The 17,684-nt window shown below is 54.9% G+C and overlaps 1 protein-coding gene across 2 annotated transcripts in view; it reads left to right on the top strand.

The window, feature by feature from the left end:
* The window catches only part of LOC144722802 (uncharacterized), a 53,614-nt gene that overhangs the window by 18,761 nt on the left and 17,169 nt on the right, over nt 1-17,684 (top strand). For both annotated transcript variants that reach the window (XM_078601233.1, XM_078601231.1), the window contains exon 2: nt 16,875-16,952. In XM_078601233.1, the coding sequence (XP_078457359.1) occupies nt 16,875-16,952 (78 nt within the window). The remainder of the gene's footprint in view (nt 1-16,874; nt 16,953-17,684) is intronic.

Raw genomic sequence — 17,684 nt, forward strand, 5'->3', positions numbered from 1 at the left:
ACAGCAGTAGTAGTGATAGCAGCAGTAGTGATAGCAGCAGTAGTAGTGATAGCAGCAGTAGTAGTGATAGCAGCAGTAGTAGTGATAACAGCAGTAGTAGTGATAACAGCAGTAGTAGTGATAACAGCAGTAGTAGTGATAACAGCAGTAGTAGTGATAGCAGCAGTAGTAGTGATAGCAGCAGTAGTAGTGATAGCAGCAGTAGTAGTGATAACAGCAGTAGTAGTGATAGCAGCAGTAGTAGTGATAGCAGCAGTAGTAGTGGTAACAGCAGTAGTAGTGATAACAGCAGTAGTAGTGGTAACAGCAGTAGTAGTGATAGCAGCAGTAGTGATAGCAGCAGTAGTAGTGATAGCAGCAGTAGTAGTGGTAACAGCAGTAGTAGTGATAGCAGCAGTAGTGATAGCAGCAGTAGTAGTGATAGCAGCAGTAGTAGTGATAACAGCAGTAGTAGTGATAACAGCAGTAGTAGTGATAGCAGCAGTAGTAGTGATAACAGCAGTAGTAGTGATAGCAGCAGTAGTAGTGATAACAGCAGTAGTAGTGATAGCAGCAGTAGTAGTGATAACAGCAGTAGTAGTGATAGCAGCAGTAGTGATAGCAGCAGTAGTAGTGGTAACAGCAGTAGTAGTGATAGCAGCAGTAGTAGTGATAGCAGCAGTAGTAGTGATAACAGCAGTAGTAGTGATAGCAGCAGTAGTAGTGATAACAGCAGTAGTAGTGATAGCAGCAGTAGTGATAACAGCAGTAGTAGTGATAGCAGCAGTAGTAGTGATAGCAGCAGTAGTAGTGATAGCAGCAGTAGTAGTGATAGCAGCAGTAGTAGTGGTAACAGCAGTAGTAGTGGTAACAGCAGTAGCAGTGATAACAGCAGTAGTAGTGGTAACAGCAGTAGTAGTGATAGCAGCAGTAGTAGTGGTAACAGCAGTAGTAGTGATAGCAGCAGTAGTAGTGATAACAGCAGTAGTAGTGATAGCAGCAGTAGTAGTGGTAACAGCAGTAGTAGTGATAACAGCAGTAGTAGTGATAACAGCAGCAGTAGTGATAGCAGCAGTAGTAGTGATAACAGCAGTAGTAGTGATAACAGCAGTAGTAGTGATAACAGCAGTAGTAGTGATAGCAGCAGTAGTAGTGATAACAGCAGTAGTAGTGATAGCAGCAGTAGTGATAGCAGCAGTAGTGATAGCAGCAGTAGTAGTGATAACAGCAGTAGTAGTGATAACAGCAGCAGTAGTGATAACAGCAGTAGTAGTGATAACAGCAGTAGTAGTGATAACAGCAGTAGTAGTGATAACAGCAGTAGTAGTGATAGCAGCAGTAGTAGTGATAACAGCAGTAGTAGTGATAGCAGCAGTAGTGATAGCAGCAGTAGTGATAGCAGCAGTAGTAGTGATAACAGCAGTAGTAGTGATAGCAGCAGTAGTGATAGCAGCAGTAGTAGTGGTAACAGCAGTAGTAGTGATAGCAGCAGTAGTAGTGATAGCAGCAGTAGTAGTGATAACAGCAGTAGTAGTGATAGCAGCAGTAGTAGTGCTACCATCAGTTCCGCTTGTGAGTCGGTCCGGTATAAGGGCGGGTTCCCGTGGTTCTCGTGGTTCCCGTGGGGGCGGAGGGAGGACATCACCCCCCGCAGACCCCCTCGACTCTTGCACTCTCGTGCTCTCATCGACTCCCAGACTCTGACCGGCTCACGTCGTCCAGTCGACACTTCTCGACTCTTCCACCGACGCTCGCTGCTTCACCCACCTCGACATTCACACAATCGCAGACTGCCCTCGACTCCACCATCCCTCGACTCTGTCGAGCTCAGCGACTCTCCCGACACTCACCTCTCCTCAACCCACTTGGACTCGTGCATGCTGTTCCACAGAGCTCGACTCTTACCCGCTTACACATCTTATCGACACTGACTAACACCGACTCTCTCGACACTCCTCGGCGTCGCCTCTTCGCTCCTCCGCTGTCATCGTCTCGCCGTGCTGAGACGATTAAAGCTCTCGCGGATTTATCCGGGACGGGTTTAGGGGGGGGGGGGGTTCCTGGGGTTTTTTTTTTGGGGGGGGGGGTGGGTGAGGAGGGGGGGGGGGTGAGGAGGAGCGAGCCGGGGACCAGCGAGGGGGATGAGCGATTCTGGACCCCAAGGCGGGGTCCCCCTGCCCCGGGAGGGGCCCATCGGGACCTGTGGTCACCGCCAGCGCAGCCGCTCCTTCACCGTGGCTCCGCGCATCACGGTAACGGTGCAGTAGAGCAAGCGGGCTCGTCTCTCTCTCTCTGTGTCTGTGCGTGAGTGTGTCTCTGTGTGTGTCTCTGTGTGTCTCTGTGTGTCTCTGTGTGTGTGAGTGTGTCTCTGTGTGTGTCTCTGTGTGTGTCTCCGTGTGTGTCCATGTGTGTGTCTGTGTGTGTGTGTGTCTCTGTGTGTGTCTCTGTGTGTGTCTCCGTGTGTGTCTCTGTGTGTGTCTCTGTGTGTGTGTGTGTGTCCCTGTGTGTGTCTCTGTGTGTGTGTGTGTGTCTCTGTGTGTGTCTCTGTGTGTCTCTGTGTGTCTCTGTGTGTGTGTCCCTGTGTGTGTCTCTGTCTCTCTGTGTCTCCGTGTGTGTGAGTGTGTCTCTGTGTGTGTGAGTGTGTCTCTGTGTGTCTCTGTGTGTCCCTGTGTGTGAGTGTGTGTGAGTGTAGCGTGTAGCGAGCATTAGCGCAGTGGTTGGCTCATTGCGCTACGAACCCGGCGATCCGAGAGCGATTCGAGAACACGGCCAATATCAGTGACGAATATCTGAAACGATCCTAGGTTTCCCCCTAGGTCTACTCAGCCTTTAATGAGAACCCGGGCGTGGTTCTGGCCACACCACCCCCTCGTGCGCAGTTCTGGCCTTTATTTGTGCTACTCGCTGAATATATGCAGAACTTCTTTTGCACCGTACGTAGCCAACCGTGATAATTGGAGGTTCGGGGGAAGGACAATAAACTGAACATAAAGATCAGTTCTAAAGAAATTAATATCGATGATTTTAAAGTGCATAAGCTCTAGTGGCTTCTAATATCGGAAGCAAGCGCTTTCCAGACGGGCTGCAGAAGCGCATTTGAATGAGCGTTAACAGCACTTGCCCCGACAGCCTGTTAAAGGCTACACGGGGCATATTTGTCTTTGCGCAACTCATTCTGCGCTGCTGTCATGGTGCGTTCTGTGCCTGCCCAGTGTGAGCAGAGACGGAACGGCCCCGCCGCACGAGTCTATCAAGTGACGGGCGGTGACATTCAGCCCGTCGGCCTAGCGCTCCGATGCGTTCCAGTGACATTTCTCCTCTTTTGTTGTTTTGCACAAAACTCTTCACAGCCGTTAGTCTGGTTCTTACCTCGTGTCTATGTCGGGTGAGATCGCGTCGTGGAGTGTACAATGTCGATTGTTCAACGAGCAGAAGCCTCCACGACCCGACCGAGCCAATCGATTCAAGTCGTCACGTGGACAAATGTCCCCATCGATTTGGTTTCTTCAGCAACACCGGAGGAGGGCGGGGGGGATGCTGAAAAGCGAGAAAAATGTGTTTGACAACTTTGTCCGACGTTTCGCTGGAGATTACATCCAGCATCATCAGACGTTAACAACGGCGCTTTATTTAAGCGGCAAAACCCTCGAGCGGATTCGATTTCACTGGGACTCATCGGCAGGGCCAGGCCCTGTTGAAACGAACCCTGGGCCGATCAATGACGGGCCGACTGCGCTGCTGAGCGGCAAAACCCTCGAGCGGATTCGATTTCACTGGGACTCATCGGCAGGGCCAGGCCCTGTTGAAACGAACCCTGGGCCGATCAATGACGGGCCGACTGCGCTGCTGAGCGGCAAAACCCTCGAGCGGATTCGATTTCACTGGGACTCATCGGCAGGGCCAGGCCCTGTTGAAACGAACCCTGGGCCGATCAATGACGGGCCGACTGCGCTGCTGAGCGGCAAAACCCTCGAGCGGATTCGATTTCACTGGGACTCATCGGCAGGGCCAGGCCCTGTTGAAACGAACCCTGGGCCGATCAATGACGGGCCGACTGCGCTGCTGAGCGGAACTTGCTGGTGATGCGCGTTGCGTGGACTCGTGACGGGTTTCATTGTCGACGTACCGAGATTGTACTGCCGCTTAATTAGCGCGCTAATTATTCACCCACGTGCGGCCTCCACTCCAGGCGCGTCGTGCATGTGGATACAGCGGCTCCATGTCTCTCCACGTGGTTCCGTGTGGCTCCACGTGGTACCGTGTCACTCCACGTGGTTCCGTGTGTCTCCACGTGGTTCCGTGTCACTCCACGTGGTTCCGTGTGGCTCCACGTGGTACCGTGTCACTCCACGTGGTTCCGTGTGTCTCCACGTGGCTCTACGCGCAGGGGTTTTGCGCGTCACGAGCTCTATATATGTAGTCAGTGGTTGTGTCACTCTGCACGTGAATTTTGAAATAGCTGAAATCTCATGGGATCGGGATTCTCTGAGTTCACAGCACGTGGCCCCGTGTTCAGCGTGAGCCGTGAAGCGCGGGCCGACGGGTATGGATTTGGGATCATTGGTCGATGAGACTATTTCGCGATAGATCGATGAGCTTATGTGATGATGTATGGATAGGTCGGTTAGATTACGGAGCGATGGGCACAATGGAATGCTGTAGCAGCGATGGGATGATAGCCCAATGAGACGATGGCAAGACGGTGAATTTGGAATGAATCGGAATAACGGACGCGGAGTGGCAAGAGACGAGGCTGGCAGCAGTGGGGACACGGCAGACGGATTGATGCCGGCGGGGAGGGGGGTGGTGGTGGTGAGGGGGGGGAACCCGAGACCACCCGAACCGAACCCGAACCGAACCGAACCCGAACCGAACCCGAACCCGAACCGAACCGGGCACCCGTACACGAGATCAAAACACGGCGGCGCCTCGCGTGCCGGGCACAAACATTCAGCTTCCTCGCCCGCCTCCTGCCTCCCGCGAATGAATGAATGAGCTCCTTTGAGGACCTCCGGCTGCCTAAATTTGGTCGGGAATGCGGTCGGGTGCGCGGCGGAGGAGGCGCGCGTGGGACGCGGTGGCACGGCCACGTGTGGAGTCGGTGCCGCGGCGAGGTGGCGGGTGGATGGGTGGGGGGTCGGCGGTGGGGAGAGAGCGAGGAGAGGGGAGAGAGGGGGGATGGGAAGGGAGAGTGCGAGCCAGTGCGGAGGGAGATGGAGAGAGGGGGGGGCGAGAGAGAGATATTCCCGGATTACATGGAGGAGTGGAATCTCTCTAAACATCGCGGGGTGAGATTCTCGACGCGCTCCCGAGTCGTCGGTGAGGCGCCCCCTCCCCCCGGGTTCATCACGGGGGGGGGGCGAGGCAGTCGGAGGCTGGTGCCGAGATTTGAAAACAAAAGTGCACGTTTAGCTCAACGGACACGATCGTAGTGATAATAATAAAAATAGTGACGATGATGACGGTGATGGTGGCAACGGGAATGCACTAGCCGCACGAGGCTATAAACAGCATTCAGCAGCAGCATCATAAGCAGCACAAATACCTCAACACATCCGTCAATAACACTGCCATAGCTATGAAGGGTCATTGCCAGAAACGTCGTCCATTATATATTTTTCTCAAGGCCACACACACAGTGTTGGTATTGACGAATGTCTTGAAGGTTGTTGTTCATTGTGTTCGTGCACCACTGGCAAGGCAGCATCAACAACAACAATGTCATTCATGAGCAGCAGGAGCATCATCAGCAGCGTCGTCGTCATCGTCATCAGCGATTAGCACGGTTGGCTACGTACGGTGCGAAAGAAGTTCAACATACACACATCACCAACAGCAAAGACAACAGCATCGTCATCATCAGAATCATCAGCAGCAGCATCAGAAGGAGCCATTGTCTATCCACTGCTTGATGAAGGCGACCCCACACTGGAGTGAGCGGGTTAGGGCTCGGGTACGGCTGGTACGAGTGGCTGATTGGATAATTGGTGACGGTTAAGTTCAGTGGTGAGTGATTGACTGGTAATTATTATCTGGTGGTGCTGCGTCGGCAGTGGTGCACAACCAACAACAGCAACAACTCAACACGTCCCGTGTCAATAACTACACCGCAGTGTGTGTGGCCTTCAAAGGAACATATACAATAGACGACGGTTCGGGTCATGGCCCTTCTTCACAGCACATAAAGAGGTCGGATAGGAGTCCTCCTCCGCCTGTCACGTGGTTGGTGTGCCAGCACGTGGCGGCGCGGACGCGGGGTCCGCGTGACCGAGCAGCACCGAGGTCGGGGGAGGGGGGAGCAGCGCCCCCCTCCCCCTGCCCTCCCCCCTCCCCTTCCTCTCTCATTGTTCTGCCCTTCCTGGAGGCCCGCCGCGCCGTGGGCAGGCAGGCAGGGCCGTCGTGTCGTGGCTCTCACCGAGGCTCCTGCGTTGCCGATTAAGGTTCCGCGTCGGCCCATACCGGCCTCGACCGGACCGGACCGGTTTCCACAACCTATTCTTGTTTACACGCTTGGCTGGGTACACAACGTCAGACGGCCAGCAACAAACGGTACCATCGATGTTACAGCGCTAGATACGAGCGTAACGCGTTTCTTGAATTGAGCGAGGTTGTTATAAGACCTTGGGGAAGAGACGACGGTGATGATGGTGGGAGAGGGAATTCCGAAGTGGAGCAGTGCGGGGGAAGAAGCAGAGAGAGAAGTGAGTTGACCTGCAGTGTGGTGAGTGAGTGCTGGGTGAGTGGGTGGGTGATGGTGAGTGGGTGGGTGACTGAGTGAGTGGCTGGGTCAGTGAATGTTCTTGTGACCTGCAGTGTGGTGAGTGGGTGATGGGTGAGTGGGTGGGTGACTTAGTGAGTGGATGAATGAGTGAGTGGCTGGGTCAGTGATTGTTCTTGTGACCTGCAGTGTGGTGAGTGGTTGAGTGGGTGGGTGACTTAGTGAGTGGATGAATGAGTGAGTGGCTGGGTCAATGATTGTTCTTGTGACCTGCAGTGTGGTGAGTGGTTGAGTGGGTGGGTGACTTAGTGAGTGGGTGACTGAGTGAGTGGCTGGGTCAGTGATTGTTCTTGTGACCTGCAGTGTGGTGAGTGGTTGAGTGGGTGGGTGACTTAGTGAGTGGATGAATGAGTAGAGTGGCTGGGTCAATGATTGTTCTTGTGACCTGCAGTGTGGTGGTTGAACCAAGTTCACGGCAACAGTAGCTATGGCCGTAGCGATCGAAGACTGATCAGGGTGGCCGCCGGGTGCGAACCGTGACCCGTGCGACAAGCGGCGAACGCGCTGCCACGAAGCCACGTGACAGCCCCGGTTGTCGGATGAGACGCCACTCCGAGTCCCTGCTGTGTGATCTCAGATTGTAATGCGAAGATTTACGTATTGACAAAGATCCCCCGTATACCATTGGAATCTCATTTGCCAGTAGAAAAATATGATAATTGTTTTTTAACCTTTAATCTGGCAACAAAACAGACACCTTTTTTACAAGGAGTCATGTTTGCATAGACCACAATACCTGCAGTCGTAATGCAAACAAAAAACATAACTCTGATAATGTATGCACTGTCCTTGAAGTTGATTGGTCCACACCCGAGACAGCTTTCCTTAAGTTCCAATGGTGTAAATGCTTACCCCGAGCTCTCATACTCTGATGGTGCATTGTCTTTGAGTTGTGCGCCTTTTGGCGTCATCTGGTCCAACACCATGTGAGACTAGGCTCTAAGGAATTCTGTCTCGTGTGTGGACCAATCAACTTCAAGGACAGTGCACACATTATCAGAGTTATGTTTTTTGTTTGCATTACGACTGCAGGTATTGTGGTCTATGCAAGCATGACTCCTTGTAAAAAAGGTGTCAGTTTTGTTGCCAGATAAAAGGGTAAAACACCAATTATCATCCCCCGTATAGGCTTAACATGTTGTTTGGGGCAAGTGCCGTTCGCGAGTAGCACCTGTGAAGGTCGGGGTGGGTGGCCAGCGACACGCCCGACCGCCATTGTCTCCCCAGTGGCGATGTTTACAGACAACAGCACCGGGCACTCATTCGAGGTTCGGTCGACTTAGGCCCAGGACTGTAGCGCAGAGCGCGAACCGCTACGCTACCGCTCTCCACCATATAGACACCAAAGACAAAGATTCCCCGTGTAGCCTTAACAGACAGCTGGGGCAAGTGCCGTGCGCGCATCTACGAAGGCCGGCACGGCACGCGAGGCGGTGGGCAGGAGCACGCCCGGCCGCATTCGTCTCGCGCGCACGCGCGGCTCACAGGGGCTCGGTGCCGCGTGGCTCCGAGTCGCGAGGTGGAGTGCCTCTTCCCTCCTCCTCCTCGGGGCGCGCACCGCGACTCCGCTGCGTTGTTGGCATCGACGCCCGAGCGCACAGAACAACAGCGCAACGCTTTCGTCCATTCAGTGGCTTCAGAGTGAAAAAAAACGTATCGTAGGCGACGTTTCGGGCAATGGCCCTTTGCCTTCATCGCACATAGGCCAATGGAGGGGCAGAGTGGACGATAAGAGTTGGAGACTGCGCGTGTTTACACCGTGGGGCCTGGGGGTGAAAATTATAACATTTTAAACAATGCTTTCTAATTTGACCAGTTTTTAAACTGGCACGTGAATAATTACGCTCACCGTATGCGTTTCATAAGAAACCCTTCACTAATCACAAACCTATTACTCCTACTCAATGCGCTCATTTACATTCACATCTAAATGTTCAGCAGCGCACTGAACTTGCAAGGCATAAACTCGCCGGTTCAATTCCAATTGAAACAATGGAGCAGGCTTCTCAAATGCCCTCCTCCCCTCCACCGCCTTTGTCCACCCTGAGGTGTGAATGGGTCGACCACAGTTCGGTCGATCGGCAAGGTCGCTTATGGTGGGGTAAAGTGTGGGCACCCTCGCCTCTTACAACACGTCTGGTCAGCGTGGAAGTGTAGACCAAAGACCACTCGACAGTTTGCTGTCGTGGATGCCCTTTCACCGGCGGGGGCGTCAGCGAGCAGTTGCAGGGCTGCGCCTCTATCTCGTTGTAAAAGAGGAACACGTCTTCTTTAATGCGTCATAGCGAAGAGAACATCTCTGCTATGAAGAAGACTGTTTGCCGAAACGTCGCCTATTAAATATTGGTTTTCTCTTAGGGTATTCCGCTGTTTTCTACCCGCTCTAGACCCCCCCCCCGCCACCTTCCTCAGCCCCCTCCATGGACCCCACCCGCCCATTGTGACCGCGTCAACGTCGCATGCCTCCCTCTGACTCGATGAGCCTCGGGGCTTTCGGGAAGAATGGGGACCGGGAGATCGAGGCAGAGAGATGGCACGCGAACTCAGTCTGCTGCGTCTCGTCGCCACTGGGACTTCACGCCAACACTGCACAGTCCAACCCGTGCGCGTGCGTCGTGGTGCGAGCTGCAGTGCACGTGTCTGCCTGTGTATGTGTGTACAGTATATCAGCACTTGCCCCAACGATATTTGAAGGCTATACTGGGGGATCTTTGTCTCTGTGTGGGGAGCGGTAGTGTAGCGGTTAGCGCGCTGCGCTATGAAGCCGGTTACCCGAGGTTCGTTTCCGGTTCACGGCCAACACCAGTGGCGATTATCTGAACCGGTCCTGGGCCTCTCCTAGTGTCGACTCAGCCTCAAATGAGTACCTGGTGCTATTTGGAGGTATCAGCGCTGGGGAGACAAAAGCGGCCGGGCGTGGTGCTGGCCACCCACCCCCTCGTGTGCCGTGCTGGCCCTCATAGGTGCTCGCTAACAGCACAGCCTGTTAAAAGGAGATATACGGGGGATCTTTGTGTATTTGTGTGAATATACGTGTGTGTGTTTGAGTCAGTGTGTTTGTGTACACTGTATTTGTGTGTTACCTAATGTAACTATTACGTAATCATCTCCGTGTCTTCGTATATACAGAGCGATGGCGCTGTGGTTAGCGCAATGTGCAGACCACAGCAAACTCAGCCATTCCCCGAAGTGAACTCAACCTTAATCGAACACACAGTGCACGTGTACACGTCAGTGGGGAGACAAAGGTGGCAGACGGGCGCATTGTCCGGACAGTGTACAAGCAAACTTCCCATGATTTTTCGATTTAAAGCTTTCGTGACTGCAGGGATTCATCTTCTTGGTTCTTTCGGTAAAGTTACGTAGAAGGGAAATAATAATAAAATAATAAAAGAAAACATAATAAAATACAATTCTCACGACGTTTCGGCCACAACGCAAGCAGCCGTCCTCAGGTGCAAGCAGCCCTCCTCAGGTGAAGAACATACCTGTTCTTCACCTGAGGACGGCTGCTTGCGTTGTGGCCGAAACGTCGTGAGAATTGCATTTTATTATGTTTTATTATTTATTATTTTATTATTTCCCTTCTACGTGACTTTACCGAAAGAACCAAGAAGATGAAACTTCCCATGCGTTGTCTTATGAGCAGAGAGTGGTGGCTCTCATGCGCTCTCTGGTGATTGTGTGTCGTGGATGATGAGGGTGAGGGCCTCCCCTTGGCACGGGACGAGGAGCAGTCGCGGTGGGGCGCGCGCGGGGCCCTCGCTCCCAGCCGGGCCACGCGGGCAGCCCGCTGCTCGCTTGTCACGTGACATGCCCGCCGTCTACTGCCGCTGCCGCCGCTGTTGTCGTCGTTGACGATTTTGGCGTCATCATGCTGGAGCTCGTGGATATTCCACATTCCGATGCCAGGGCGAGTCTATCCATAGCAGAGCCATTGTTGGACTCCCCCCCACACAAAGTGGTACTGATTGTATCGACCCCAGGATTTGAACTCGCATTCTTCCGATTGCGGGACGCTCGCTCTACTGAGCTACCCGGCCTCCCGTTGCTTATTTCTACAATTGTATCTGCGAATCTTTTACCTGTGTGTACCAATGTTGCCGACCATCGTGCATAGAACTGCTGCTCTATGTGCTAACGTGGGGCTCCAGTTCGCGGCAGAAGGCAGTGCAATGCGTTTGTTGTACTGCACTGTCTATGCTCCGACGTTTATACTCCCACTTCCCACCGCCAGCGTGGTGAAGTATGTCAAAATGGGACCTTTTTTGACAGTATCAACGTATGAAAAAATAAGAGTAGGTTTTACCTTTTCCGGCAATATCAAAATAGGAGGTATTAAGACGTTCAAACACCAAACAGAATATCCCTTTGCAAGGAATCGAGTCTGCATGAACCACGTCCACTTGTGGTGAACACGCAAACAAAGCCTGCTCTGATGATAATTCAATATGATGCATTGTCTTTGAAGCCGATTGGTCTGCACCAGAGACAGCCTCTGCCGGGCTTCGTCTCGGCAGCGTCAGACCAGAGGACGACGCCAAAAGGCGACCAGTCGCCTACGAGTGGCGTCACCGGGGTGCTACATCGGCGAGCTGAGACCGTGCCCCCCGCCACCAACAGGGACGAGTGGAGCTTCGCTTGAGCCTCGTGTGGCCGCAACAGCTGATGGAGTGCCGTCTCCCCATTGGTTAACGCGCTCCGAAATCTGGGTCGATGTTGTAGGCTGGGGCGGGGGGGTACGCACGGGTTCACGGTGGGGGGCTGAGCGCGGTGGGGTGGGGGGGTTCTGGAGGGGGTTGGGGTTGGTCCGGGGGCTCGTTCCACCCAGCACAGCCACGCGTCACCGCCGCAGTCGTCGCGGGGAGCTCTCCTCGGTCTCGCGCGCGTGCCCAGTCACGCGCGCGGCGTGCGCTGAGGCGCGCGGGCACGATGGATGCACGGCGATACGAAGACACTGATGTCACGTGTGACGCTTCGACAGAACGCTGGGGCAAGTGCCGTCAGCGAGCACCTATGAAGGCGCACGAGGGGGTGGGTGGCCAGTGCCACGCCCGGTCGCCTCTGTCTCCCAAGCGGCGATGTTTACACACCGGACCAGGCACTTATTTGAGGCTGAGTCGACATAGGGGAGACCCAGGTAGAACTCGGGCAGCCGGGTTCGTGGCACAACGCGCTAACCGCTACGCTGCCGCTCCCCGCACGCCACGCAAAGACGCGCAGTCATCACAGCTGACTACAGTGCTCGTAACCTGACACTGCCTGGGCCTCGGGGCTGCTTCTGCTGCAGTAGCTGCGCAATCAGTGGCAGTGGCAGCGCCGGGGAGTGACAGCACCCTGGGGGGAATGCTACGACCTGTTCAGACTGGTCCCCTGCACCCAGCCCCTGGTCCCCTGCACCCAGCCCCAGCCACTGGTCCTCTGTTCTCTGTGCTCCAAACGCTTCAAGGGACCAAAGTTCGTTCGATTCCCGGCCACAGATAATATCAGAGGCGAGTGCTATCCGAAGCCGTCCTGGGCCTCCCCTGGATCGACTCAGCCTTAAATAATAAGGCGTGTCTTGAACAGCGTGTAAACATTCTGGTGACCCCCAGATCACTCTTGCAAATTACAACTCATCCTGGCCTCTTGAGTGCTCACCTGGTTAAACAAAATCAACTTGACAGTGGAAGGACGCCGGGTGTGGTTCATGCCACACCACGCCCGCGGCTGTTGTATCGGCTTCAATAGGTGCTCGCTAACAACACTCGTGTCGGGAATGCGCCAAACAGCTCGGAGTCCCCGTACTCAAGGCAACGACGGAGGCATTCAACAAAGTTCCCTTCCCGCGGGCCTCCAGGCGGAGCCGTACTCTGGCCCGCCAGGAAAAGCCGGTATCGCAAAGTGCGGACTGATATTACGCCTCTTGTATTATGTGGATTGAGCGTTGCCCCCTTTCACGTGTGAGTTTTCTCCGGGTGTTCCGGTTTCCTACCGCTTCTATATATAAATACAAACGCAGTTGGCTAAACGCATCTTAATTTGTAGTGGACTGCAGAGCTTGGGCAATTGTTGGTAGCGCCGGCGCTTCGCCGCCTGGCTGCTGCTGCTGCCTTCTCACTCGTCTGCGGCTCCCTCTGCATGTGTGTGGAGCAAGGCTGATGACGATGATCGGGGTGAGATTGATGGAGGCACGGGTCCGCTAAACACCCCCCGAGACGGCTACAACTCCACCCCCACGTGGCTGTTGTTGTTGCTGCTCGAAAGGACGGCGATGACTCTGGTGAGAAGGAGATGGTGGTGGGGGGGGAATGGGGCAGGAAGGGTAGAGAACTTCACGAGACGTCTCCCTCTCGGTGCTCGGGCAAACATCGACTCGCGTTTATTTTAGAGCGAGGCGTCTAGAAGCCCCGCGGTACGGCGAGAAGCACCACTCCTCTGACTCTGCTGCGATGATGATATTCATTATCGTCATGTAGTTTATAATGATGATGATAATGTTCTTGATGATGATGTCGTTTATTATGATGATGATGATGTGGGTAATGGTCGTGAGGATCACAACGACGAGGTTGTTTTTGACGATGACCGAGCTGAAGATGGATTCTACCACCCACGACGCACCGACTTGAACTCTCTCGCTCTCTCTCTCTACGTCTCTCGCTGTCGGGAGGGACTCCCCCCCACCCTCCACCCCGCCCCACCCGGGGCGTCGCGGCGCCAGGGGCTGAGTGATGCCCTCCGGGGGCCCTAAATAAACCCTCGGGGCCCCCAAACGCGACCCCAAGGCGCGCATCCACTCCGAGGATGGGAGCTCTCCACCAATGTTGTTCGGGGTGGTGGTGGTGGATGGGGGCTCTACACCAGTGGTGTTAGTGGTGGTGGTGGTGGATGGGGGGGGGGGGGCGAACGGTGGGAGGGCCGGGGGGAGTGTTGAGACTCAGTGCGACTTTTCTGGATAAGTATAAGTTATTATTACTTACGATGTTTTATTATTATGCAGTGCTTTATTGCACGTCGGGCGCCACGGTGGCTAGGAGATGTTAACTACCTCGCCTGGTATACAGGAGGCCGTGGGTTCCATCCCGACCCAGACGCCTGCTGCTGCTGTATATTTGGAGTTTGCGTGTCTCTCTCACTCTCTCTCATCATCATCATCATCACGGTGGCTAGGAGATGTTAACTACCTCGCCTTGTATACAGGAGGCCGTGGGTTCCATCCCGACCCAGACGCCTGCTGCTGCTGTATATTTGGAGTTTGCGTGCCTCTCTCACTCTCTCTCATCATCATCATCACGGTGGCTAGGAGATGTTAACTACCTCGCCTTGTATACAGAAGGTCGTGGGTTCCATCCCGAGCCAGACGCCTGCTGCTGCTGTATATTTGGAGTTTGCGTGCCTCTCTCCCCGTGGTCGTGTGAAATTTTCTCCGGGCCCTCCGGTTTCTCCCTCCACATTTAGAAACAACATCACGCGCTCAGAGTATTTGGCTATTATAAATGTCCGCGTGATGAGCCACTTCGTTGAGCGATCGTTTGTGATAGCCAGGTCGCTTCTGAGAAAGAGCTGCATCGCTCAGTGGGCCGTACCTGGCAATATAAACATAGTGTTGCCTCCTTTTAATGACCAAAATTACCCGAAACGCGCCAACGTCTCGCTCGCTGCATCTCGGAAGCCAAGCCGGGTTGAGCCTGGATAGTGCTTGGATAGGTGTCTGCCACGCGCCACAGGTGGTATCGGCTGCGGCGCGGCGTGCACAGCACGATGGCGGTGCAGTAAACACCACGGCTGTGGGATTTGTGCTCCTGCGTATTACTTCGGCTTTGAGCACCGGCTCGAGCGTGGGCTCGAGCGTGGGCTCGAGCGTGGGCTCGAGCGTGGGCTCGAGCGTGGGCTCGAGCGTGGGCTCGAGCGTGGGCTCGAGCGTGGGCTCGAGGCACAGGACTGCTGACTAATCGAAGCAACGACTCGCACGTGACGGTGAGGGCAATCGTCGTTTGACATTGGTCGCTCGTTTCCCACCGCTGTGTCCCACTGGGTAGATTGGCCTCACGCGGGCGCAACTTGCGGCCTCATCCTCCACGCGCCACGCGCTGCTCGCCCTCAATAGGCAGCGACGCGACACACGCCACACAATCACGAAATCCTGCACACACGCAATTCAATACAAGCACGCACAGACACATACTGGCAAACACACACACGCACGCGGATATGAATGTCTGTACACAGATCACCCCACACGCACCAGACATGTGCACACATACAAATATAAACACGTAGGCAGACGTACATATACAGAGGTAAAAAGACGTGCACACTGACAAGAACAACACAGCGCACGCCACTGGCCACTAAGTGGCTGTGACGTCACCACGGCGCTTGTGCCAAGCTAGGTGCATGTTCAGCCCGTCACGTGAAATGTGAAAGGCTCGCTGCTGGCAGGAGGTCTCGGGACAGACCCATGTGCCATGGGTTGGCTGACTGAGATGACTGGTAGATGCACCAGCTTTACACCCTACTGTGCCAACTTGCTGCATTTTATCCGCTCGGCGCTGCGCTCGTTGTTGTGAGCGTCGCTCCTCTGCCCTCTGTTGTTGCTGGAGGGCGACAGCCTCCAACTGCCCAGTAGCAGCGTCCTTCACGAGCCTCCTGCATAGAGGCTGATCTTGACAGTGCTGGTACCAGTCATCGGCAAGTCCACTCAGCTCCACATTCTCCAGTACCGCATCAGTCCATCTCAGCTCCAGCCCGTTTAGCCCCTCTATGCGGCCAAACAGAAGTTGATTGGGCATGCGGTGGCTGGGCATGCGGGCTACATGACCCAGCCAACGCAGCCTTGCCTGCCGGAGGAGGTCACTGATGGGAATGTGTCCAGATCTTTCAAGGATTTGTGAACTCCTTCACACAATCCAGCCTGGTTAAACCCAGGATGGATCGTAGGCATGCCAGCCTGAATGTTTCTAACCGGAGCAGATGTTTCATTAGAGGAGTCCACGTTTCACAAGCATAGAGAAGTGAGGGCATGACTTTGGCCGAGAAGACCCGAAGCTTCGTGCGGAGCGACAGACCAAGTAGCTTCCGCATAGATAACGCCGCCCGACTGATTCGGAGTGAGACCTTTGCTGTCAAACCGAAGCTGGTTACATGGACACACACACGGACACACACACACACGGGGTCACTATCACGTGTGCCACTCCCCCACACACGAACACACACGGACACACACACACGGAGTCACTATCACGCGTGCCACTCCCCCACACACACACGGACACACACGGACACACACACACGGGGTCACTATCACGCGTGCCACTCCCCCCACACACACACGGACACACACGGACACACACACACGGACACACACACACGGGGTCACTATCACGCGTGCCATCTCGTGCCGCTCAGCTCCGCCGCGCGGGTCGCCCCGGGCCCCTCCCTGCGCGTGAGAGCCGGGCCGGGCCGGGCCGGCGACACGAGCGAGTGACTGAGCCCCCCCCCCCCCCCACTGTTTGTTGATGTTTGCGTGGAGAAGGACGGCCGGAGTTGGGGGGGGGGGTTCTCCAGGGTCGGGTAATTTCCTCTCCTTTTGCTTTAAGGGGGGGGGGGGGGGGTTGAGATTCCGCTGTCGGGCGAGCAGCGGTTATAAATCACGGTCAACCCTGGTCGCCACGGAGAGCGCGGCGCGCGTTCACACGATGTTCGTGACGACGGTCATGATGCTGATGATGGTGGGTGATGGTGAGAGTGGCTGATAGTGGTACGTGATGGGGGTGATGGTGAGAGTGGTTGATGGTGGTATTGCGTGATGGGGGTGATGGTGAGAGTGGCTGATGGTGGTGGTGGGTGATGGTGGTGGTGCGTGATGATGGTGATGGGTGATGGTGGTGGCTGCTTTGTGTAGATGAAGGTGGTGGTGTCACAGAACGAGCTGGCCCAACGCAGGTCACGGGGAAATTGCGGTGTGTGTGCACGTCGATATGCGTGCGGTGTGTAAAACATCAGCACTGGGGAGATAAAGGCGGCCGGGCGTGGTACAGCCACCCATCCCCTCGTGCGCCGTGCCGGCCCTCACAAGCGCTACTCCGCTTCGAGGCTTAACGGGGGATCTCTTGTCTTTGTCTTCCTGCAGGACATGCGCAAGCACGTCATTCTCAACCTGCTGGACACGGAGCGATCCTACGTGGAGTCCCTCCAGCAGCTCGTGGAGGTTCGTACCCTGCACCCGCCATTCCACCTTCGCGTGCCACAGGAGGGGGCCCCCGTCGGTTACACGGGAGTGGCTTTTGCCCGACTCTGCTGATGAGCACGAAGAAGGTCGAAACCGGGTCAGAGCCTTTATTTGCTTAAACAAGACGCCGCTGCATAGTCTTGGGGTGCAAGGCCAAGGGGGCGGTGACCTTTGACACCACACGTGGTTGTAGACGGCGTGGAGACACTCACTCACCCCCTTCACTCACTCACCCACTCACTCACCCAATTCACTCACTCACCCCCTTCACTCACTCACTCACCCACTTCACTCACTCACCCCCTTCACTCACTCACTCACTCACTCGCTCACTCACCCCCTTCGCTCACTCACCCACTTCACTCACTCACTCACTCACCCCCTTCACTCACCCACTTCACTCACCCACTTCACTCACCCACTTCACTCACCCACTCACCCACTTCACTCACTCACTCACTCACCCCCTTCACTCACCCACTTCACTCACCTACTCACCCACTTCACTCACTCACCCACTTCACTCACTCACCCATTTCACTCACCCACTTCACTCACCCACTTCACTCACTCACCCCCTTCACTCACTCACTCACCCACTTCACTCACTCACTCACCCACTTCACTCACTCACCCCCTTCACTCACCCACCCACTCACCCCCTTTACTCACCCACTTCACTCACCCACTCACCCACTTCACTCACTCACC

The sequence above is a fragment of the Lampetra planeri genome, chromosome 15 (assembly GCF_965212315.1).
Source record: "Lampetra planeri chromosome 15, kcLamPlan1.2.h2, whole genome shotgun sequence".
Lineage (NCBI taxonomy): Eukaryota > Metazoa > Chordata > Hyperoartia > Petromyzontiformes > Petromyzontidae > Lampetra > Lampetra planeri.